This window comes from Phaseolus vulgaris, chromosome 9 (genome assembly GCF_000499845.2).
Source record: "Phaseolus vulgaris cultivar G19833 chromosome 9, P. vulgaris v2.0, whole genome shotgun sequence".
Classification (NCBI taxonomy): domain Eukaryota; kingdom Viridiplantae; phylum Streptophyta; class Magnoliopsida; order Fabales; family Fabaceae; genus Phaseolus; species Phaseolus vulgaris.
In genome coordinates this window covers 24133259-24159592 of record NC_023751.2, presented here as the reverse complement: position 1 = coordinate 24159592, position 26334 = coordinate 24133259, and the positions used below count along the sequence as shown (strand labels likewise).

Sequence of the window (26334 nt, the reverse complement as noted above, 5' to 3'; positions counted from 1 at the left end):
GATACGGATTGGGATTATAAAATAGAAAGGCATGGTAGAATTTTGGGTAAAGTAATTAATAATTTTGTGTGGCAAGTTTCACCCCTCTTGGCCCAGAAACTGTGATGAGTTGTAAGGCTTAAACAGAGATGGTGGGTGATACGTCATAAAGAATAAAGATTGTGGAGTTAACCGAAGAGGAAGAGACTTAAACCAAAATGGGTGATTACAGGGTAATAAGAGAAGTGGTGTTTTGGATTTGATTTGGGTTAAAGTAAATAGTGGTTGGGTGGTGGAACAACTGGAAAGTATCCATAACTAAATTAAAGCTACAATAATATTACCATACAATACCACCTTACTGCACATTCCTCTTTAATTAGCCACTTGCATATTGCATGCGACTTCTCCTACTTCTCTTTTCCCCACTATAAATACCTTCCCACTCTTCCCTTAACGACTCGTGCAATCGAAAGAGAGAAAGAGATAACCTCAACTGAGGCTTCTCACTTTCACACAATCTTTTCGTCACCACTCAGTGAGAGATATTACATTCAACACACCACACCAGAATGGCCATTCACCATGAAACTTGGGCTTTCGTTTTCGGCCTTCTAGGTATCCTTTCTCTTCAATCTACTGGAACCATATGTGCCATGCAGATTAATTGCATGCCATTTTTCTAGTTTTCCAAGAATGATAATTAGTATGAAACTTGAAAGCAACACTGATGCATTAGCGTAGCAATAATATATCTGATTGGCATGTCCAATATGTGTGTATTTATAACATGCATAATTAGTTTCTTGATTTTTGTTGTGTTGTTATAGGCAACGTCATCTCCTTCATGGTGTTCCTTGCTCCATTGTAAGTGATTTTTGTACTCGAGCATAATCGTTCTTATTAATGGACGCTGAAGTATTTTTCTAACTATGTATGAAATATATTCGACTACAGACCAACGTTTTACCAAATCTACAAGAAGAAAACTGCAGAAGGATTTCAATCACTGCCTTATGTTGTTGCACTGTTCAGTTCAATGCTCTGGATTTATTACGCACTCGTCAAGAAGGATGCTAGCCTCCTTCTTATTACCATTAACTCCTTTGGATGTGTGATAGAGTCAATTTACCTTGCCATCTTCCTACTTTACGCCCCGAGTAAAACCAGGGTATTCCTTCTAATAACTTGTATATTCTACCCATTATTTCTTTTCCTTTTTCTCAAGAATGAAATTTAATAGTTTTCCTTCTATTAAATGTCACAGCTTTGTACCATCAAGCTTCTTCTCTTGTTGAATGTTTTTGGGTTCGGAGCCATGCTTCTTTCAACCCTCTACTTTACAACAGGGTCCAAACGTCTTTCTGTGATTGGATGGATTTGCCTCGTTTTCAACATAAGCGTATTTGCTGCTCCTCTCTGCATTATGGTAATGATTTAGAAGCAGGTTATTTAAATCATAGACAAAATGATTATGCAGTCACCTTTTTATGGAGCTTCTTTTTCCAACATTTTTCACTTTTCGTCTATTACTATTACTTCTTTTATTTCTCGATACACATCTCAATGTTTTTTCAATAACTATTACTTCTTCATCTTCAACATTTTATCACTTTTTTGTAATATATATATGCTCTTAAAGAAAAAATCAAATTCTCATAATTGATACATGCAGAAACGTGTGATAAAGACGAAGAGCGTGGAATACATGCCATTCAGTTTGTCCTTCTTTTTAACCATAAACGCTGTTATGTGGTTCTTCTATGGCCTTCTTCTCAAGGACTACTACATCGCTGTAAGTACAATTCCATAAAATTCAATCTTTGTCTATCTTACCTACTCTTTTCCTTCATCACTACTTTTTGTAATATATACATATTTGCAGCTTGAGCTCCTACCTTTTTGTTATGCCTGTATAATTTAGTGAAAAGCCAATTTAACTAGAGCAATTAATTAAACGTGTGCTCACTCCATTAACGTTGAGTTCACTTGAAAAAAAATAGTCAAAACGGAAACATGGGCCCCTGTTATATTAATGATTATTTAATTACGAAAGGCTTATATGTTTCTGTGCAAGAAAATTTTAATTTGATTACTTTGATTAAAAAGAATGATTGAACAGTTGCATTTGAATGATGCAGCTCCCAAATACGCTTGGATTTCTGTTTGGGATAATTCAGATGATGCTGTATTTGGTTTATAGAAACGCGAAACCAAAGACATTGGAGGAGCCAACTAAGTTACAGGAACTTAATGGTCATATTGTTGACGTTGTGAAATTGGGCACAATGGCACCCTCTGAGCCGAATCATGTCACAAAAAGTGGCGCTGTGACTGAGACAGCTACCAATGTGTGATGAACAACCAAGTACTGAACAAGTCCAAAGAGAAAGAAAAGAAAATGAGGTCTCAAAATATTTAACCAAAAAAGTATAACTATTTTACTTTGCCAAGTGGGACCTCATCTGAACGCAAGAAGAAAAGTACGTGTAGTTTGGTGTTTAGGGTTCTTCTCTTGTTAGGTGGTGAATTATGTTAGCTAGCATGAACGTCTATTTGGCTTCTTCTTCCATCACTCTCACTGTAGTAAACGTGTAGCATAGTAGTGTGTTGTCTTCTTTCGATGTGTACCTCAGTCAAACTCGTCAAATTCTCTCTTTCCTTGTACGCGTAATCTATGTTCATGTGATGGGAATTAATTAGTTTACGGGTTTTGAAATCTATGACTTTGGCTCACTTTTATTTATTTTCATATGCTACAATCATCCTTATCCTAACGTTAACTTTGATATGGTTATTTTCAAATCATGGGTAAATTATGCATCAAAGCGATGTAGATGGTGGAAATGGAGGGTCTTCTCTTGTTTTATGATGTCATGGTGAAGGGGACAGATAAAAAGGCGACCTAAAAGTAAAAAAATTTATATCTTGGTGACGAAAACTAATGAACAATCATTGGCAAAAAGACCCGACACTACGATTCTAACATGCCAATTGGGAGTCGTTAAACATTCTATTCATCAAAAGGAAAAGTGTTATATAAAAATCAATGCCCAATTATTTGAAATTATTAACCTCATGAGGATCAAAACGCCAAATTTGCGGATAATAATAATAATAATAATAATAATAATAATAATAATAATAATAATTATTATTATTATTATTATTATTATTATTATTATTATTATTATTATTATTATTTAATTTCTATGTGTTCGGTCAAAATTTCAACTTCTTTATATTATAGATTGCCTACAAGAAGAAAAACAGTCAAATATGTTAGAGGACATGTCTTTTGCAAATATAGAAACAAAGCATGCCTTTTAACTTTTTTTCTTTCTTTCTCATTTCCTTGATTTTAATTTTTATTTTCAAATCCTTCTTTCGTTTTTTATTTTCACAATATTATTATAAGATAAATCTAGACACAAGACATGGTATTTTGATATACTCGCTTCCGATTAAAGAATTTGGCAAATGAACCTCTGAAATTATTTTGATATTTACTTGATAAAACAATCCATATAAAACGCATATTAATTAGTGTTGGTCAATTAGTGTTAAATTGGCTTGAACAACGCTAAACTAACTCTATTTTTCATTAATGTTTATAAGAGAACGATTGACTTCCTTCTCAGTCGACCGGTCTACTTCTCCTCCCTTCTTCTCGAAATGGTCTTTGCGTTCTCCTTTCACTCATTTACTTCTCGTCCTCGTGAGTTACAAAGTCGGATGGTACCTACAAAATGCACTCTAACACTCAAGTGAGATATCGGGATTCGGTATTCGGTGCTATTAGTACTGAATGATGACGTACCTAATTTTCAAAATTTGTGTCTATTTATATGATTATCATGAACCCTTTGTTATTGGGCCGGATTAAGACTTTGGACCATGATTAAGAGTTACCTAATGTTTTATCACTTATTAGTCTTATTAATCTTCTATTTAGGCATAATGAATTTGGTCGTGTCGGTAACCTAGAATCTTGTTTATCCTCAAGAAAAGTAAATGAATATAAATAAATCATATTTGAATTTAAATATCAAAACAACTTTATTCACTAAATAACAAATTAAATTAGAAACTTATGTTGCTTCCAACTTCAAATATAACAAAATATAGATACAATTCACTTCCAGGATCAAAATAAAACAATAAAATGACAATTCATCAAAGAATTCATTCTCATATGCTCATACGTAAATGTTTTTCTCTATTTTCACTGAATACTAACAAATCACAGTTGTTTTTCATTTCATCTTCATATCACAATCATATTAGAAACATGAATCTTAAGGTCTTTTGCAGGGTTATAATGAGTCTGGGCTTCAAAAAAGTATTGGTTTTTCAGATAACAAAATACATATTTTAAAGAAGACGAACATACCTACAGTTCAATTATAGTGCATATGTGTTATCTAATCACCATTTTCTTTGACTTCAGCACCTTTCCTCATTTTATTTTTACTTATTCATGATTTTTTTTTTCAATCCATAGGAATAGATTTTTCCTATTTTCAACCAACTTTAAATTCTAAACAACTTAGAACCATCCCTTTTCTGTAAATATTGCATATATGTTCTCTTTCCTTAAACATGTCAATGGATAGGAAAATATATCATTCAATGTTTAAGGTGCAATAATAACAAATAATTATTGGCTCAAAAGGGTTATCAAAAAATGAATTCTATCTATATAAAGGTTGGCTATTTGGCCCTGAGTTCCTAATTAACACAAATGCCTTAATCATATTCATGCTCTTTTATGATGTAACATAGAGTAAAAATTAAGCAACCACAACTACCAATTCATCAATAAAACTCTCAAAATTCTTTATGGTTCACCCACTCACTTGGTTTAGTTAGTCTCATTCCTTATTGTTTTGTTAGTCTTTATTCTAATCAATCATCCTGTTAAATTTTTATGCATCACAATTTCAACCACATTTGAATATGGATTCGGTCATATTTTCTTTTCCAACTTGTGTCTAATTCATTTCACTGTTTAATACTCAAACACAAAGTCTGATTAATATTCTCTTCCACAATTCAAATTTAATATTGCAATTTTTATTATTTCAGAAAAAATAAGACTAGAAAACAAGTCAATAATTAAATTAAAATTGTAAATAATTCAACAATAACAAAATAAGCAAATTAAACAATTGAAAACAAAAAAAAATAAGAAAAAAAATAAATGAAAATAAACAACTGAATAAAAAATAACTAAAAAGATAAAATTTTAAATAACTACAAAAATAAAACCATATTTTTGTAAGTGGTTAAGTAAGTATGAAGGTTCTCTTCAAAGAGAAAAAAAGAAAAAACACACACACACTAAAAGAGAATATGGAACGGAATTGAAAATAAGAACAATTAAAAGACAAGGAACAAAAGAAAATCAACAAGACTACAATTAGAAGATGAAGATGAAGCATGGATGGAGTCGTGCCACTTGGAGGAGGGTTCCAAGATAAGTTAAGGAGGATTCGCCACTTGAAAGCATCCCAAGATAAAACTCAGAGGAAATATGAACACTTAAGTTCTCACTAAAGTACAATAACTTTGCTAAAATTCAATGTCATTTACAAGAAGGAGTGGTCACCTGTTTATAGTGATAGATGTTGTGTGATTAAGACGTGGAAGAAAATTTGAAATTCAAAAATAAGCTAGCTTAGCTCCCTAATTTTGTGCCACTAAACACGTATCTCAGTCGGTCACACTTTTGGAATTTAAGCATGTGCTTTAATACAAATATTGTGACTCATGTGCGTCACTTCTGAGGCGCTTCTAGATGCTAGAGTTTTGTTCCCTATGGGCCATGAACAAACCCAATTTATGCTATTTAACACCTAATCTAAATAAACAAAAAACAAGGAAAATAATTGGTGTTCATGTCCTAAGTTTTACGCTCTACTAGTAATCCTTGATATGTCCTGAGTTATGTTCCTGGTCATCTTCCTAGAAGATTGGAATGACTCAATAGGTGCTCTGTCAATCAGGGTTGCATCAGTTATGCTTAAAAGAAAAATCAAATCTAGATTTACAGTGAAGGTATTAACTATTTAAAAAATTTACAATATATATTTCTTCAAAATAATGTATGAAAATACCTTATAGCATTTAATTCCCAGGCGGCACAAGAAAAATTGTGGTGGGCTAAGTTAAATCAAGTTCAGATAAATCCCACTCAAAATTATCAATGGCTTAATAACCAAATTACAAAAATATACCTTTGTCTACCGGTTTCAGTACACAAGTTGCAAGTGAAGAAGGGTATAATCCTAAACTTTAAATGGATTGGAAAATAATTAAATATGCTTAAATTCTTCATCTATAACAATAAAAGAGAAAAATAGTGAAGAAAAACTACTCCGCTGAAATTAAATATATGACAATAAAATTAAATAAGTAACCGTAAAAGAAACATAAATAAAGAATGTAAACTACTATTTAAAATATGAATTGCATTCTTTTTTTTTCATATAAATTTGTAATCTCTATTACTTTTTTCATTTAAATAATAAATTATACATTAAATATATAAAATTAAAATTAATATGCGTAAACTTTATTTTATAATTGGAGCGATTATAAAAAAAAATTAGGTCTAGTTTGCTTCTGGACGAGGAAAGGAACATATTCACTGTGTTACGAAAAACAAGATACTAAAAGATAAAAAAACACAAAAATAAGAAAATTGGTTGGTTAAAAATTTTCTTCGCAAATTAGGTAAGAATTATGAGGAAAGTACTGTACGTATATATATATAATTAATTATTTAGGTTTCTCTTTATTATAAATTTAAATTATTTTTGTTTTTATTTAAAATAGGATTATAATTCAAACATATAAAGTATAATTAAAATTATAAAAAAATATTTTTATAAAATAATATAATTAATCATATTATCTATAGTAAATTGTAAATATAAATAATACTAAATATATATTTTAATAATAATAAAAAATTATATAATAATTATATTAATTATAAAAAATAACGATAAAAATAATAATGTTATTTAATTTATAAATAAATCAATCTAACTAATTCTTAATAATTTTTAAATTTTTAAATTTATATTTTTATCAATTAAAAAAAATCAATCACATTTATCTCATCATTCACAAACTTTCATAAATTTTCTCACACTTTATACTTTACTTACCTTAATCCAAACAATCTCAATTTTTTCACACTTTCTCTTTAAATCATCTCAAATTCACTCCCTCAAATCCACTCCCTAATTCCTAATCCAAACATTAAACATTTTTAACATAGAAGTTAAGTGATCATTATTCAATATGAGTGAGCGGAACTCTAAATAAATCATGTCCATCTTTTTATTTATGATTGATTTGGGTTCATTTTTGTCAACCCAATTCATCTCGAAACTATATATATTGGATATATTATATTTTTCTATTCACTTTCACCGTTATATTATTTTTCTCACTACGTTATCTCAATTTACTTTGACAAACATAAATTATTTCAAATATCAATGCTTTTAGGATCTCTTTTAGATGTTATGAATAAATAACTTTAAGTACGTTTACAGCTGTTTCTTAGGTTGATTAGATGCATGCGCATGCCATTTACACAATTGACCCACCCATAATAATGTAATTAACCTAAATAAATTGAACTCTTTTACTATAAGCAGCAAAATATTTTTGTTTATCAATAATGAATAAATAAATTAAGGAGGACACTTCCCAACCCTCATAAGAACTCACCTTTTCAAAAAAATTTAAAATTTAAGTTATATTATTGATTTTGTTTTATGTGTGTATATAATAATTTAGTATATTTATATCAAAATTAAAATATATTATACTTTTTAATAATTTTATTTTTTAAATATAATTATTATTTTATAAAATAGTCTACTTAAAACCATTGAAATTTGATATTTAAGATAAAAAAAAATATGATTCAATTTAACTATAATTTATGTATTTAACTCGATCCATTTTAGGCACCTTTTTTTAATCTATAGTGAAACCCATCTTTACATTTATACATATTAATCCCCTAGAAATATGAAATAACTAGAAAGCGCAGACGATTAATTATATACATCCACCACGTCCATGGTAGGTATAGTGGTCATCATCCCGAAATAAATGTGTTTGGTTTATATCTTCAAACCCCCTTTTCAATATTTTTTTCTCACTTTATAAAGAATTTACTGAATAATGAACAAATAATTGTTAAATGTCTTGAAAACAACATAAAATGTATTCATACTATATTTGAAAGTAGGTGGACAGTAGAAGACAATTTGAATTTTTTTCATTCTTTCTCTCTCTATCTATCATCGGAAAAAAGAATTGATCACATCTTAGATGTGCTTTTAGTAAGATGTCGCCTTCTGAACAAGATATGAAAAAAAATAAGAAGGAGTTTGTTCCAAATGTCTCACAATGTTGAAGTTTGGAGTGGGGATAAACTCGATCAAAAAGAAAAAAGAAACGTTAGGCGTAGAAAATTGAAGATTAATAATAGAAGAAGCACTAGCCAAACCAAAGAATTGATGGGGCCACACAAAGAGAATAACAAAGATAAGCATTCTTAAAAAGTTTCCTATGATTGTGTTGAGATGCAGATAACCTTCATGCCATGCACCAAACAAAAACATAAACATACACAGAGAGAGAGATAAGGGTGATGCAACAAACCACTAGTTTTGGAACTTTAAAGCTCCTCAACTCATCTATCAAACACGTCTTCTTCTAATGCTTTATCTCTTTCTATTCACGCACGTCAATCAAGTGAAATGTAATGAAATATGTGTTCATTACATTTATTTTTTTTCCTTTTTAATGTTTTTTAGTGGCTAACCTGGACTTGGTGCCAATGATTGCATCATAATGGTGTCCTTGATAGATATGATTTTGGTGATTGATTTAATTGTGGAAGGGTAGCGTTGCACCATGTGTCATGCATAAACTTTGGAGCGGGCCAAGATTACATCATGCTTTAATTCCACCATATCTTACTATTCCTCCTACTTTTTTGTCTTGTGCCGTACAGTTACCGTGAAAGGAGATTTATGGCTTCTGTTCAACTCATTTTCTGACACTTCAACGATGGAGATTGGTCTTTGTAATAATAACTTTGTTGCTCAACCAATTCAACATGAAGCTCATATTTATTTAACCAAGTGTAAAGTTAAGATAAAAAAAAATAGAGATAAAGGTACATCTTAATATATTTAACCTACTTTAAATTAAAAGTGAACGCATGCATCATTGTTTACTCACTCTAGAGGAACTCAATCCTCAAAAAATCTCATGCAAACTTGTTAACTTGAGATATCTCTAGATGCACATGCGATGATATCAAGCAAGATATTGTATATTTGAACAGAACGCACTAATGTGGATCCCTTAGTTAATTAGAATTTGTTTAGTAGAGTAGAACACAAATATCAGCACCCAAAATAAAAATATCTCGTAACCATTTTGGATTCTACCGTATCTTCTAATGAGTTGTTTCTTTCATCAGTGTGGGTTTTGTGGAGACTCTAGCCTTCGTTTTTGCCATCACAACCCTCGCCAAATTTGTTGCAAAGTGTTAACAGTTGTCAATTTGTCGAGTGGTGGCGACTTAATAGACAATACGAATGCAAAGACTTTGGACTTAAATGTTGAAAGGAATTCAAGTTTTCTGTACTACGGCAAAAACTTTGAACTATCCCTTAGCATGTCACTTCAACCAAATACAAGTTTTAACAAATTTGAGATCAACATTTGATAAATATGATAAATTAAAGGATTGAATGTATTTTTATTCTCCAAAATTATTTATTTTATTCGTTAAAGAAATAAATTAAGGGTCTCCGTGTTTTTTTTTTTAAATGGCTTTATTATTGTCAAGTATCATTTCTGTGAGTGGTCTTTGTCGTAGGTTAATCTTGCAAAATATGTAATTTTTCATAAATTGTAATTTTATTTATTTTTTCATAAACTTACTTGTATTGCTTCAGTAACTGGTTTTAATTAGTTCTTAAAATACTGTGAGTCATCATTTTAATCACATCAAGTAAACAGTAACATAAATATAAATTACCGGTTTTGTGTAGTAGATTCATAGTTAAATATGTTGTTAATTTGAGAGATTTCTAGATGTACTAGGTGTAACCAAATTTATTTTTTATAAATGTAGAATGCTAGAAATATGGTTTCACAGTTTGAGAGGCAAAAATACATGTACAAATCATACATTGTCGTGAGAATTTTTAAGGAGGTTATTTGATGATTATTGATTTCGTTTTTACATCTTTTTTCTTTCAAATTTTCAAACCAGTCTTTCAAAAATTGGTAGAATATTGTAACACGTCTTTCAAATTGGTATAGTGCATAAAAGGTCAAAAATAGCGGTTTTTTTAACAATTAGACAGAGGGGGTTCTGGTGTAATTTGAACGAAGTGTCTGGGTCAGACTATGAATGTCTAAAATGCCTCGATACAAATGTGCTTGCAAGACTTTTGATCGATACAAAAGTGCTTTCAATCATTGAAACTTTTGGACGATAATGATTTTTAACATACCATTTCAAAATTTTCATATACCGCTCAACAACATACATTCATCTTAAGTACACTGGTCCACACAATCTAACATCTTTTACCATATGCACAACTAGATTAACCATGATGTCAAAAAAGGATGGAGGAAAAAACATCTCCAATCCACACAAGATAACAACAATTTCATCTTCAAGTTCATCTACCTTTACTTGATTAATGACTTTACAACAAATGGAAAAGAAAAATGAGCACAAGCAGGGTTTTGTATGTCTAACATTTTTTTGTTAGATCCAGCGAATAGAAACCAATTTGATTTTGGTCACTGAATCAATGCAAATTAATTATGGAAACCAAATTCGCTCGCTGATTAGTAGAGATTTAGTGACCAAAATCAAATTGGTCACTAATTTGTTGTGATATATTTGTATTTAGTGACCAATTTGATTTCAGTCATTGAATCAATGCAAATTAGTGACGTTATCCAAATTCAATCGCTAATTTGTACGGATTTAGCAATCGAAACCAAATTGATTGCTAATTTGTAGTGATATACTTGTATTTACTAACCAATTTGATTTTGGTCGCTACATCGATGCAAATTAACGTATGTGTGTGTGTGGATGCATGAGTGCGTGTGTGCGTGCATGTGTGTGTGGTTGTGTGTGTGCGCCATGTGTGTTTTCGTGTTTGTGTGCGTGCGTGAGTGTGTGAGAGAGTTTGTATCTTCTATTACTAAGATTAATGATCCAAAGATTTATTTCTAAATATTTTTTAACTGGTTAGAACTTATTGTTAGTATTGAGATAATTTCAATGGATTGAAATGGTAATTTAATATGTTAAATATTCTTAACTAAAGTCTTTAAAGACTGCAATAAATGTTTTAATTGATTGTTTTATCAAATCATTTTGTCAAAATTACTTAAAACCTCATGGTGGTTTTATAAAGATTTTTTAATTTGTTAGAACTTGTTTTTTAATAAATTTAAAAACTCTTGGATTTTAATGATGTTGTTATCTATTATCTTTCTAAACATATTGAAAACTCGAACTAATTCATTGTTCTTGTGAAATCAACAAATTAAATCGAAATATTAATCCATTAAAACTGACAATTCAATTTTTATAAAATTGTATTTCTCTGATGTTTTTTGGATAACTTTTGAAAATATTTTTGAGTGAATCATTATTACTTTGTGAGAAAGAAATACTTATGTGCAAAAACTGGTTTCTTGAAACATTTCTCTAAAAATCTTGGATCACCTGTCTTGGTTGAAGAAGGATTCCTAAGTTTTAGAACCTCTTTATTTATGTTGTAAACTTAGGTGTTGTTGTTACTTTAATTCTTCTTATTTATGTACTCTTGATTGAAATTAGATAGGCTTTCTAAGTATAGAGTAAATGCAAGTTACTTGTGGGTGTAACACTCTGTATGGTTTAAGAGTTGTGTTCTTGGAATCTTTTGTATTGTAAAGATTTATATTTAGTGAAATATTGGTTGGTATGACTAAGAGATTGGATATAACTTTTGTAGAAGACCATTATAAAAATCATTGTGTGATCTTCTCTCTCGGTCTCTTTTTTCCTATCAAGCAAAACTTGATTGGTTGTTCTTATTTTTAAAATGAAATTGAATTTTTAACGTGTTTTTTTGCATTTTGAAATTATTTTAATTGATTTATTTTTCTAGAAACTTCATTATAAACTTATTTTAAAAAAATAAAAGTTTAATTCACCCTCTTGCACATAACCGGCATGAAGGTGCTACAAATCTCCATTCAATTGCTGAAATTGTGAAAAGAACTAATTAAACATCAACCGTTTAAAAGACTAAAGTTACCAAATTTGTAGTAAACTTCCACATAGTTAAGGGAGAGGATCTCAATTTAGAAATTTCTTCTATACTTTTCATGTCACTGCTCATTGACTTTGATTATGTACATTTTCTAATAATTCTTAATTTATTGCAATGAACACTTTCAATCCATGATTCAATTTCAATTTATACTCTCATGCAAAGCTTTTATATATTACATACCAAATCCAACATGAACCACTTTACTAAAATTACATTTATATTACTTATCAAATAATAAAATAATTACAAACAACACTTCTTTCTCGTGAGCAACATACCAGGTTAGCAAATACTTAACGTTATCACTATATAGAACATGTGTAAACATACCCTCTACATAAGACCTCCAAGTATTGAGAGCACCAAATTTTATAAACCCACAAATTTTTACCACGTTTTTTATTTATGCTTTATTTTGTAATGATACAATCATATTATAATAGTTTAAAATATTAAAATTGTGTCTTATTTTTAAATAATTAGGGCAATTATTAGAACATGAATTCAAGTTTTAGGACAACACTTATTATCCATCTGAAAATGAAGTTACTAATGAAAAGTAACCAAATAAGGAATCAACCCCAACCCATCTATTTGAAAGTTTCTTTCAAGAACCTAATGCTAGTCCCTACATTTTTCAAAAACAAAAGTAATAACTTTACTTATTTTATTTTCTGAAATTGTTAACTTAGATATCATATATCAACTAAAAAGGAGATGAAATATCAACATGACACTTAAACGGAGAAGATCCAGATGACTTCATATAATAACTAGCTGAAGAGGGCTTCTGAAATTTAACTACTACTAGAATTCTTATCCAAGAATGTTGGTATCTTTCGGAAACAGAGGATGGTTCACTCACGTCATTCATTTCATCACAGTACCCAATTCAACACTAATTTTAAACAACTTAACCTGCATTAAAAAATTTCAACAATTTAATTTTCAGGACAGATATTAAAATTATTAATACACGCAACAATATAAAACAGCTTTAATAAAAAAATTAATGTGAAATTTGTACATAATTTTCCTTCAAGTTCATAATCCAATGATTAAGCGGTCAGTAATTAATCAATCTTATTTTTTGCATGTTTATATCCAAAGAAAATAAAATCTTAATTAGAATACAATTGTCTCCAATTAATCAAATAAAAACTATTTTACCATAAACTAAATTCCCAAGTTTCCCCTTTGAAACCCCGGTCACACCCTCCAAAATCCTTCAAAATTCTAACTCTTGAATCTTCCAAATAATTTCATATCATTTTTTTTCTAAACAATCAATTATATATGGGAAAAAAAGGCAAAGTGTTAGGAGTTTAAAATAAAGAGAAACTAACAAGACATTATTGCAATAATTAAAAACTCAGAAAATTATAAGAAAAAACAAATATTAAAATACCATAATCACACATTAACCATAATAGAGGTAATAAAAATGCAATGAAATTTCAAATAAAACTAAAGAGGTAATCCCATTAAAAACTAATGCAAAATAGAAAACTACAGTGTTAAAGCAGTAAAACTTGTTGAAGAATTGTTACATCTAATGCTGCATCCATTTTTCTGAAGGGCATATCTACTAGAAAACAAAGGTAACGACCATTTTCCTAAACACAAATAAAGAAATGATAAAAGATACAAACAATAGAACACTCCACTCAATTCTCGCCATTGACCCGTACTCTACTTGCAGACAATTGTTACATTCCTCTTAGGCGTCTGTGTTCCACTCACAATGTCGGTAAATGCAAAGCAATCCGGTATAAGTTACAAATGTCTTGTCCAAAAAGGTAAAAGTACATATGTTCTATAAAAAAACATTTAGTAATTTCAAAATAGAATAATCTATTGATTTTTCTACGTGAAACAATCAATAGTAACAATAATTGATCATTCCAATCAAGTGTCCCTTAATAGCAAAAGATTAAACAGCTTTTCACCAAACAGAAAACTCATAAAACAAGCCGTTGCATATTTGTTTGAAATGTACAATGAAAGATATATAATAAGACTGTCTAGCTAAGTTTCGCCCAATCAGGATATGGACACTCGTACGTCCATCCAGGGCCCGAGTAACAAAAACAATGTAGCCATAGTCCTTCTTCATTACCATCATATCTGCAATTATAAAAGCTCGACAGAAGCAAACGTAATGGTCAAGCTGTCTGAGATTTAAAACAAAGGCAGAAAAGAATCTTCAGAATTATAAGTTTCAAGTCTTGCTATAGAACAGATAAACTGGTGTGTTCCATATATTAAAACATAAAACAATCACAAAACAGCCAAAAACAGAAGTATAACATTGAAAGTTATATGACATAATTTTGCACCAAAAAAACAATAAATACTTATTTAGATCAACAATGGCATCTACAACGTCATACTCAAAACACAAAGCTTAGGTGAACAACAATCAGCAACTTAAAGCTCCTACTTTGTTCCAATAAATATTTAACCAAATTCTAATATCCTCGTGTCCTCAGAGCAGATAAATTGTAAAACCTGTAACATTTTTTATGAAGCATTGAATCATAATGGTATGTTAGATTTTTTCTCTAATTATGCTCAACCAAATTATGGTGTGCCCTTTCTACTTTATAGTTTAGACAGCTACACAAAAGACTTGAGTACGAGCAAATCTACTCTGAACTTTCTTCAAGTCACCCAGACATCTTTGTCTTTTTACAATATACAAAGCAGCAAATATTGTTTTCTAAGATAATTTCTTACCCTTTGGGTTCCAAATTTGGACAATTTGTACACATTGGATCGATGATAAAATCTTCATTGGAATTTGCTTCGCATGCATTGAGCACTTCATCAAAATTTGGTGTCAGAGAAACATCAGATATGCGAGCTGATCTATCAGCACTCAACCCTTTGACAGATCGATCAACAGTTTGTTCTGAGATGTACAGCATGTCATTGGCTATTGGGTGCCCTGAATACTGTAAATGAACACGTATCTACACCAGAGGTATATAGTATGTTAAGCACCATATACAAATTGTAATAAACTGAACAAAAATAAAGTGAAGGATGTCTTTGGTCATAGTTGAATTAATATTTCCAACTACATATGTTGTGTTAATCTCATCTCTTGTATTCCGTAAGTTGTACAGAAACAATGACATTCATACATTTTCCTATACAGTACAGAATGGCTGGCTAGAGGCCTGCTTTGGAATATCTTGTCATTGACTATTGTGACACATCATTTCCGTGCAAGCATGTGTTATGGTATCAAAGTCCATGTAATGCGAGATATAAGCCTCAAAAAACAACACATCGAAGATAGATTAATAATAGAATATTTTTTTTCATTAGGGAGGTTTACACAAGATAGCAATGTTTAAACCAAATATCAGAAATATGGAGAGTCTGATATGAAGATATTAAAATATGCAGCTTAAGTTTTGAATAAAAAGAAACAGGCAATCTAAATCAACCAACATTTTCCTACCTGATGAGTACGGCCAGTGATAGGTTCACATAAAACGATACTTTGAGTTCCATTAGTACTAATCCGAGTAAATTTTGTAGAAGCAGCCTTCCCCTTTGCAGAGTCTCTGACCTTCATTAAAAAAGATATTTTCATTCAGATATCCCATTAGATACCTCAAAATCACTTTTCCTCTGACAATATTAGCTACTACTGAAACATTATAAAATAAGAATACCCAACATAATCACAAACATTTTTGTTTTAGCTGTCATATGCGTCTCAGTTTTGCACATCAGATCATTTAGCAAAGACAAAGGAATCCATGGTGTTTGTTCTATTTGCATCTCTTATGATTTTAACCTTGTTGAGTTGGAATATATATTGCCTTGGACTCCAATTCTGTAACATATTGCTCTAATTCTGAGATATATATTTTGAACTATGACAAAAGCAATGCAGTTAATAAAAAAGATGCTAAAAGGCCTCCTTGCTACACAAAAGACATGACAGAAGGTCATTTTAAAAGGCCCTGCCCTTGAATATGCAAAAAGAGACTTCTTCCAAATTTGAGCCCATGACCACCAACCAATTACCAATGTGCAACTTTAACATTATGTCAGGGCTTGCCATCAAAAGGTAAGTGAGACTCTCCAAAAACATATATTACCAAGGCAGCTGACAACTTTTTCAGCTGAACTTTAGTTATAAATTCCATATTTAAAGTTGAATAGCAGATTTTTCTAAATTAGTTGCTTAACATGAGTTAAATGAACACAATTGTTGACTGATTCCATGGCTGATTTTTTTGTCTTAAAAATGTACTTAAGAACTTGAAGGAAGGCGTCTATATCAGTCCTAAATAGTAGTTAATCAACTGGATGACGGTTGAAGAGAAAAATAGTTACAAAAATATGCCCAAAAAGTTTCATAATACACACTTATCATTTATTTCCTCCAGCAGCATGTGGTGTCAAATATTTATTATTTATTTCCTCCAGTAACATGTCTCAAATATTTATCATTTATTTCCTCCAGTAGCATGTTGTGTCAAATATTTATCTAAATAATATATTATACCAAATAATTACACAAATAACATGGTTTAATGTAAAATTTCACAATTGGGTTTCATTCTAAAATTGATTTTATTTTTTCTGTTTTCTATTTAAAAATGATAGAAAGACAATTTAAAATTTAAAATAAAATTTGTATCTTAAAAAGTAAATATTTTGAATAAAATATTAGAAAAAATATATATTTCAAAAAATAATTTTTTAGAAAGGTTTTGAGGAATAATATTTTAGAAAAATAAATATATTAAAAAATAACAATTTAGAAAACTAATTATATTAAGAAATAATTATATTAAAAATATTATAATTAAAAAAAATATTTAGAAAATAAATTATTTTAAGAACTAATTAATTTAAAAATTGAAAATGTACAAATTTAATTTATAAGAAAATTACATATTTAGAGATGTGACTGTTTAGTTTTGCATTGAATTAAAAAATTAATATTAATAGCTATTTATTTATAGATAAAATACAGATTAAGTAAATGTAAATATAAAAATGTAATATAAATTCTTATATTAAAAAATAGTTTAAATCAATTTTCAATTTTTTTATTTATACAATTTTAAAATTTGTTTTTAATCATACACAATTAATAAAATAATTATGATAACAAACAATAATAAGGAATAATGTTATACAAAAATATTTTTATAAGTTACTACTTTTTTGAATAATTATTATATTTATAAATATTTAAATTATTATATTTATTCACAAATCAGTAATTTAAATTATATAAAACATTTTTCACTATTTTATAAAAAAATAAATCGTTTTTTTCAATAAAATTTTCAAACCAAAATTTCAAAAAAAAATATTTCAAATTTATATATGTTAATTTTATTAATGAAATTTTCTTATTAACATACTTTTCTAAATAATTATTGTTTAAAATATATATTTTTGTAAATAAATGTTTCTTTAAATGATTACTTTTCTAAATTATTATATTCTATAAAATATTTCTTTAAAATAATTTTTTAAGAAATTATTTTCCAAACCAATTTTTTAAATAATTATTTTTTAAAAGCTCACAATTATCATTTCTCTTTCTTTATTTGAAATGAAAAAATAAAATTAATAACATCAAGTTCATAATAGAACTTAATTCTAAACTATTAGAGTAAATTGTGCTATTTAGATAATTATTTAGCCTAATATGTTATTTATATTTAGATAAATATTTGGCAGTTAAAGAAAATAAATTATTCAAATGACCAAAATTTATAACAATAGACTATATTTCAGTAAAAGAAAAAAAGAAATGGCAAAACATCCAAAAGAAAGGTTGCGTTAGCATTTATCACAGAAGGTAGAAAATTAACTAAAAATAGCTAAATCATAAAAGTGTTTTTCCTTCAATGCCTTAATATTAAAATTATAAATATAGCACTTTCTTCCTAAAAGGATTCTTGCAAATTCTTGAAAATAGGAAACATGTTGATCACAAACAAAGCGACATTTCTATAATTATTAGTGAAAACATATCAACTGAAAATGAAAACAAAAACAATGAAAATGCATCCAAAAGTTCAATAACAAAAAAGCATGTAGGATCCCAAGGCCTCACCTCCGCTGTGCTCCTTCCTTCACGTGCATTATAGTCAATATTGGCATCGACAATTAGCTGAAAAGTTAAAACATGGTCAAATTAGAGAAGTATGAAATTTTAACTCAGTTGAAAAATTATTTATCAATAGTTAAAATCAATATATTAGGCAAATTAAAGTTCACTCAAATACAAATATGACTAGACATCTCTGAATGAAGTTTTAGTTAACCATGACCCATTTGGAATTGCCTGTTTTTTTTTAATTCACATGTTAGGCGGCATCACTATGGATTTTTACATCCCTGCTAAGCTGACACCCGAAAGTACAATAACCATATGTCATGGCATGGAAAACTGCATATAAAAGAAGAGAAAAACAAATATAAAAACATGGGGACTAAACCAAACCCATGCTCAAAAACAAAAAACACCACTACCAAAAAAAAAACTAAACAAAACGAAAATTAGGGAGTTAATTAATACCTAACTGTTGCTTATTGTTTTCAGATTTACAAAAATAACTTGACAATTCTAAACTCAAACCAAGTATATTTCATATTTTTCAAAAATAACATTTCAAGCATAGCCAATCCCATGGTGGAAAAATTGGAATTAGCAACTTCAACCTATGTTAATATTATTATGAACAGCAATATGCACTGATTTTCACGTAAACAACTTTTCTCCCAAACCTTTGCTTCTTCACATGCACATGCTACAGTGCATGTTGCTACCTGCATTCACTTGTACTCTCACACTTCAGGGACCAAAGCTTCTCATAAGTGGGAAATTAATGCCTCTCAAACAGAGGTTTTCAATTTAGACACATCCCAGATGTGATCAGTTGCTTTCTCTAAGAAAAAGATATACTCAAAAGTTCAACTACTTCCTCTCATTCCTACTTGCTTCTTTCTTGGCCACTGAACTGATCTTTCAGAGAGGATAGCTCGAGAGATAGCCCTCTTTTACTACTGTAGAAAGTTTCTATGTGCAATAGTAAATTACACAATTTTTCAACACATTCACGAAGTAACTGCTTATTCCATGTCTGGCGTGAGAAACTTGGATAAGTAGCAAATATATCACCATTCTTATATTTGCGAGCAGACCTTAGAAAATATGAACCATAATACACCGGTATCATGTCACTCGAAGGTTAACACAACCATTTGAGATGTTTTTAAGCATTCATGGCATGGATTCTTCTAAATTGTTTGCAAACTAATATTCCTAGCTCATTTTATGTATCTTTTTAAAACTGTCGTGAATCCCAAGAGGCAGGAACAGAAACTAATATGCCCACAATATCTTTAAGATCAAATGAAGTACATAGTAGAAAATGTGCAAATTTTGTTAATCACTTAAGTAGATAAGATAAAGTCTAGCGTTTAGTTACTTTTCCTTTAGTTTGTGACCGTGAATCTAACATTCCAAATACTGCTGACTGACTAGAAAGAGGATACTTCCCATCAATGTTCTGCAAATGTCAAGCTAATTCTTAAGGATGGCCAAGTGCACAAGGTTCAGACTGGGAGGAGTTTGGGGAGGAATGATGAATGTGCCTTATCCCACATTCAGAATGACTACTTTCAGGATTTGAATCAATGACATCCAGATCACTGGGAGAGAAACCACAAGGTTCACCCTCTAATTATACCAAACTATGTTAACCAAAGGAAGAAGGAATATATTCTAAGCATATATGAAACAGTTTCAGGGTTTTTCTTCAACATACTCCCTGTGTTTCATTTTATTTGATATTTTAGCAAAAAATATGGTTCCATTTTGAAAATCATTTTATAATATTAATGAAGCATTAAATATTATTAATTCTGATTATATCCTTAACCATTATTATGAAGTGAGAAAATAAATAAAAAATAGATGACGGGATGTATTAGGAAATAACATAATAAGCTTTATGAAATTATAATATAGCAATAGCATTTTTAAAATCCACTGCCAAAACCTTCAAGGTCCATCCAAATGGGACGCAGAAAGTAATAAATACCAAGTAGGTATCTGTAACATTTCTTATCCACAACATATAAAAGATACCTCATCCTCAGGAAATTCTCCAACTACTTTTGCTATATACTGTTTGTGGACTAAACCAGCTTCTATCTGTAACAATAAAACTCAATAGTTATAATGTATAAAAAAAATTATATTACAGATATAGGCATTATAGATAAAACAGAATAAACTATGTCTTACAAGCATGTCAAGATGTTGATATCACAAAATAAGAAATTGAACTTTAATGTCAAAGAAGGTAAATAGTTATCTTTATAAATCTATCGTAATAAGTAAATAATACTGTAAAGTACCAACTGAATATTACCTAATTTTTTTTTTTATTTTAAAACTTTTCAATCACAACATTTTCATTGAACAAAAAAAGGAAACTAGTATATATAGATAGAAAAAATACTTTATTTATATATAATATTCAAAGAGGCGGATAGAGCTCAAAGCAATGTAGTTAAAATCAGGATTAAAATTGTGGAATCGCACGATTCTATGATTCTGCCCACCATTTCTGATTATTAGCCCACACAAGATCATGCCAAAGTAGGATTGATGGATCACCGAAAGGTTTGCGTTAAATGATTTAATTAAATAAAGAACGTGGTTACACGTGGAACAAGCAGTTATAATCTCTGCTGAATAAGTCAAACACGTTCTCTGGAACACTCCCTGGATTTCAGGAGGCCACCAAGCACGACCCAGAGACCACTAAGCATGTCTCTAACCATCAATTGCTTGGCCCACATGGCCAAGGCCCAAGTCAACCTACTAAAGGGACTTCTGAAAGGGGGAAAATGTACGTTTTTCATAATATCAGAGAACTCTCACTTGAGCATCACCGCTGACTTGAGCGTCGAAGTGCAACCGCAGGTACCCCCGCCGGCCGACCGAAGCACGTGAAGAGGTAGAGAGACTTGAAGAATTGGACAACAAAGGACACGGCAATCATTGCGTATCGACGTGGATCAATATTACTCAGCCCCTAACATCCACACAGGTACAAAAACCGTTTGCACTAAATTGACTGATTGGTGGACCTACAAGAGGAGAAGGACTATTTTGAACTTTTTAGAACAGTTCAAAGGGAATTTTTTTTTCTAGAATCTATTCATGCAACTAACATCCCAAAAACAATTGATAAAATTTATAAGATGTTAGATGAGATTGTTGAAGAGGTTGACGAGGAGAAAATTGACCAATTTGTAATGGAAAATGTTGTCAATTATAAAGCTACTACATAGTTGAATCGTGAATCGTTTCATATCGTGAATAGTAAGATTCATAAAAATTTAAAAAATATAACATAAAACATATAAAAATATAATTAATAATCACAACCATGTTCAAAAAGAGTGGTTGTATTACTGACCAAATTAGGTTAATATTATAATGGTTGGATTGGGTTGGGTTATATGGCCCAACTCCTTTGTTAAATGAAAGAAAACATTAAAATTGGGGTTATTATAAAACCAACTCAAGTGACCCGACCCAGTTCACACCAAAACCCAAAATAAAACCCAAGCCGCGATACAAAACCGTTTCGCGATTCATACAATTTGTGATACAATTCACACGATACGGGAGTAAAAATAATTATTCTTAAAAATTAAACATGATTCGTATTGCAGGCATCTGGAACCATATCGTACGATTCGTATCGTGAATCGTACTATTCGTATCGTGAATCGTACGATTCGTATCGTGAATCGTACGATTCGTATCGTGAATCGTACGATACTTACTACCATGAATGGAAGTGCTTAGAATGGTAGATTCTAATGAGAAACAAGCCACGAGTTTCATCTACAAGGCAATGGATCGGGCTAAAGAAAAGATACAAAAAGAGTTTAGTGATGACAAGAAAAGGTACTTTAACAATCTCCAAATTGAAATTTCATCTTTTGATTTTACTTTTAGAATGAATTGAGATTGAACACTAATTCAAATTATTATTGTTCTATTTAAAGTTATGAAGATAAGTGGAATATTATTTGATGAAAGGTGGGACAACCAGCTTTGAAATTGCATTATTCTCCTAATTTTAAAGTTGATACAAAAGTTAAAATTGGCCTAATGCAATGTATACAAAAGATGGAGGCTAACCCTAAGGAGAAACATTTGATTCACTTTCAACTTCAAGATTTCAAAAACTAAGAAAAGCTTTTGGTAATTCCTTGGCTTGGCTATAGAGGCAATTGGGAAAAAGACTCCAACAACTCGGTGGGGGTCTTATGGAGATCAACACCCAAAGCTTCAAAGGTTTTCCATTCACATATGTAGTTTGAAAGGTAATTCCTTTGGATGTGAATGGAAGTAGAGTGTATTTGAGATTGCAAGATCTTAAAAATTGTGAAATTAAAATAACGGAAATAGTAAATTAGTAATCATTTATATGTATGCTTGCATTTGTATTTACTAGGTCCATATAAAGAAAATATTCTAGAGATAATTCAAAATTGGATGAGAAGGAATGTAGAAGATCACTTGAGGAGTTTAAACTTGACGATATTCTATCTGATGATGAGTGGATTATAGAAAAGTTTGAAGACAATAAAAATGTACGTTTACATTATGCCCCGAATTCAAATAGAGAAGATGAACACTTGGTTGAAGGTCAAGCCCAAGGCAGAGAATAAGAGGATGATGTTCTTGCCATCCCACCTCTACAAGGGGAGGATCTTCTTATTGATGTGCTTTGTGAAAGGCATGGCACTAATGAAGATCCCTTGATCTTTTTATTGTAATTTGAAAGATTTATATTAGATGTTCCTTGTTTAGGCTTTAGCCATCTAGGTGTTCTTTGTCTTGGGCTTGGTAGTTGGTATTGATAATTTGGTATTTTGTTTAGGCTACCTAGACTTAAGTAATTAGGGATTTAAGTTGTTTTGTTTGTCACTCATGAATTATGACTTGATTGACAAGCTTTCTTTTTTATGGTATATGATGAACTTAAGTTTGATTAAGGATTTTAAAGTGTGACCCTCTGACTAAATATTTTTTAAATATTTATATTATTTGTATGAGTACATATCTCATATCTATGTAGGAGTAGGATCTACAATATGTATTATGATCCTACAATCTCCAATTTTGTGAGCCCTTCACAATTCCAACCATAAACTCGATTTTGACTACCTTGGCTCAAAGGCTTATCTAAAGGAACAAAGTTGCCAATTAGATGTCATGTAAATTTTAAAATCAAACAGATTAACCTATTACTTAATATTAGAAATTAAATCATCTCTGAGAAGTAAAAGTTGTTAAGAGCAAAAGACCATCACTTCCTAAACTCACCTGTTGCCTAAAGATGTCAGCTTTTGCAGCACTTCTGGCCAAAATAAGAAGTCCTGAGACAAGGCGATCCAGACGATGAACAGCTGAGATGATCATGTCAAGGTAAAAATGCAAGTACAAAATGGATACAGTGAGACGGAGATAAGGCGTGCAAAAATATTAAGGGCAAGAAAGAAGCTACATTTTATGCTAATTGGAAATGTTAAACCATATCAACAAATGACATTTATCTCTATGATGATTATAAATTGTATTTCCATAAGGCATTTTTGGATACGAAATAGAGGCGCCAGCCCATGCTCAGCTTGAAGAATGCCAACAACGGTGTTCTTCCGATATTGACCGCATGGGTGTACCTATGTTACAGCTAAAATTCACAGCTTTAGCATATACGAAATTTAGAGCAAACTACCATCAATAAGTATATCACCATTACATAGGTATCTAATACAGAATTCATTAAAATTCCTGACTTCTTTTGGTAGAACTGAAGGAAATTATTTAAATGATATAAAGGCATCAGTTGTTATCTTTGCGTTTAACATACTATTAGAATTATGATCCACGTTTCAATCACAAATGGCTCTAGTATAAAGGGGTGTTAGAAATATATCTAAAATCCTTACTGTTTCCACACCTAACAGCTTGAACTTCAGGGAAAATTAATTCATGACCGAACTTATTCTCTGCATAATTATTTTACTTAACATGAGCTATCACAGTTTTACAACATACGCACTTCAATAATTCATTTGTTAATGCATACTTACAGGAACAGATGCCGGCTTACAAATAGTTAGCACATCTGGTTCTTTTTGAAGAATAAGAACATCACAAGCCATCACAGGTGGTTCATGCCTGAAATCTCAGTGGCATCAGTTGCAAGGTTTATTAAATACATAGAATGAAACCATGAAGTTGAAAACCAAACCTGTGTAAGAAATGGCTTATCTTTTGAGATGGTCTAACTACGTATGAAACTGGTACCATCTCACCATCTACTTGAATCCTTCCACATTTCACTGCACTAACCTACAATGTTAAACACAAACAATCAATTAAGTAAAACTCTGGGGCAACATCAAGTTCACTGAGCTGAACTCAACAAGTGGAGTATGAAGTCAGTGATGGCATTTGTTCAGAAAAGTGTTAAAAACATCTATTGTAAATAAAAATAATAACAATAGTAATAATAACGATCACAGGACATTACTCTGGTACCCATTCTTTTCTTATGGATACTGTACTCGCAATGCATTTAATTGATTGCTGATACTATCCAATATAAAATCAAATGTTTATTATGAAATCGAAGTAACTATCGACGACTCACCAAGGGTACCAAACCTATCAGGAACCAGAGCAAATTTTACTACCTTAATGTGACCTTTTTGTTGAGTATTGTAATATTGCGAAAGGTTATACTCTAACAATGGATCGAATTTCAACATACGAAACAGAGAATGACTAGTACTTCAGTGTTTGTAGTAAATTATAGTTACGATTAGACAAATCATCAAAATCAAACACAAATGAGTAGGCGTGATTCTTACATAATACTCATAAGGTCGACCTTTAAACTCTTCAGCAAATAAATCGACAATGGTTTTTCCCGCCCACCGATTTTTAACCTGCAACAACAAATACACCATTTATAGGGTTTAATCGAGATTTTTACAACAAATAAAGAAGAGAGATTTTAAAATAATAAAAAAATTGAATAAGAAAAACAAAACAAATTACATGAGCGATGAATTCAAAGTAGTATGGTCTAACAAATCGTATTCCTGCACAAATTCCAACAAGCAAACAAAAAAAGGAGTCACGTTCTAAGTTCGTAGTAAATTTTCGTCCTTATCACTGGAATATGTGGAACGTCTTCGATACTGGAACGTTACCGTTTCGAAAGACGTAATCTTGCGGGTGCGGGGGATTCGCTGGAGTCTGCCACACGATATCCATGCCCTCCTCGCCTTCTCTCTTTCTCTTCATATTCCCCTTTCACTTGACGTAAAGAGAAGAAAGATTGCAATTTGGAAGGTAGTGGCTGCCAAAACGACAGTCTTCACAACGTCGTTGCGCCCGATTAGATTAAACGACACAATTGAATTGCGAACGCTTTTGCATGCCGTGTCGTTTCAACTTTGTTAGGTAATTTGGTGTGACATTTAAAAAATAATAAAATAGAAATGCACGGTTATTTCATGACCAAATAAGTTAATTGGTAAAATTAGGTCAAAAGTCAGTATTTTAAAAAATTTATACGAAATTAAAGTTATAAATTTCAGAATAGAATATGAAACTTGGTCCACTCAATACTAGCTCGTTATTAGCAAAATTTCCCTTGGAATTTATTAAATAATTTATTTCCTTAAAATTTGTTCACGTTACATTAATTAATCTAAACTATTTTGCATCCTGATGTTCACGAAAACCTCAAAAAAATACTTTGAAGAGAAGAAAAAGACCTGTCATGTCCCGTAAAAGAAAAATAATAAATATGAAAATATTTTATTATCACCGATATACAAAAAAAAAAAT

General features: G+C 30.4%; 2 protein-coding genes across 2 annotated transcripts; one reads left to right on the top strand and one right to left on the bottom strand.

The window, feature by feature from the left end:
• The first annotated feature begins 432 nt into the window (after positions 1-432).
• LOC137821418 (bidirectional sugar transporter SWEET10-like) lies at positions 433-2702 on the top strand. The gene is made up of 6 exons (XM_068626005.1): positions 433-597; positions 810-846; positions 937-1150; positions 1247-1408; positions 1655-1774; positions 2121-2702. The coding sequence occupies exons 1-6, from the start codon at positions 552-554 to the stop codon at positions 2334-2336; spliced, it is 795 nt and encodes a 264-aa protein (XP_068482106.1). The 5' UTR covers positions 433-551; the 3' UTR covers positions 2337-2702.
• An 11518-nt stretch (positions 2703-14220) lies between these two features.
• On the bottom strand, positions 14221-25905 carry LOC137821227 (RNA pseudouridine synthase 7). Its single transcript, XM_068625722.1, has 12 exons — positions 25692-25905; positions 25537-25580; positions 25347-25424; positions 24725-24825; positions 24564-24651; positions 24071-24149; positions 23794-23876; positions 20527-20592; positions 18487-18543; positions 15856-15966; positions 15123-15358; positions 14221-14510 (listed from the first exon to the last, which is right to left on the bottom strand). The coding sequence occupies exons 1-12, from the start codon at positions 25783-25785 to the stop codon at positions 14408-14410; spliced, it is 1140 nt and encodes a 379-aa protein (XP_068481823.1). The 5' UTR covers positions 25786-25905; the 3' UTR covers positions 14221-14407.
• Between the last annotated feature and the right edge of the window lie 429 nt (positions 25906-26334).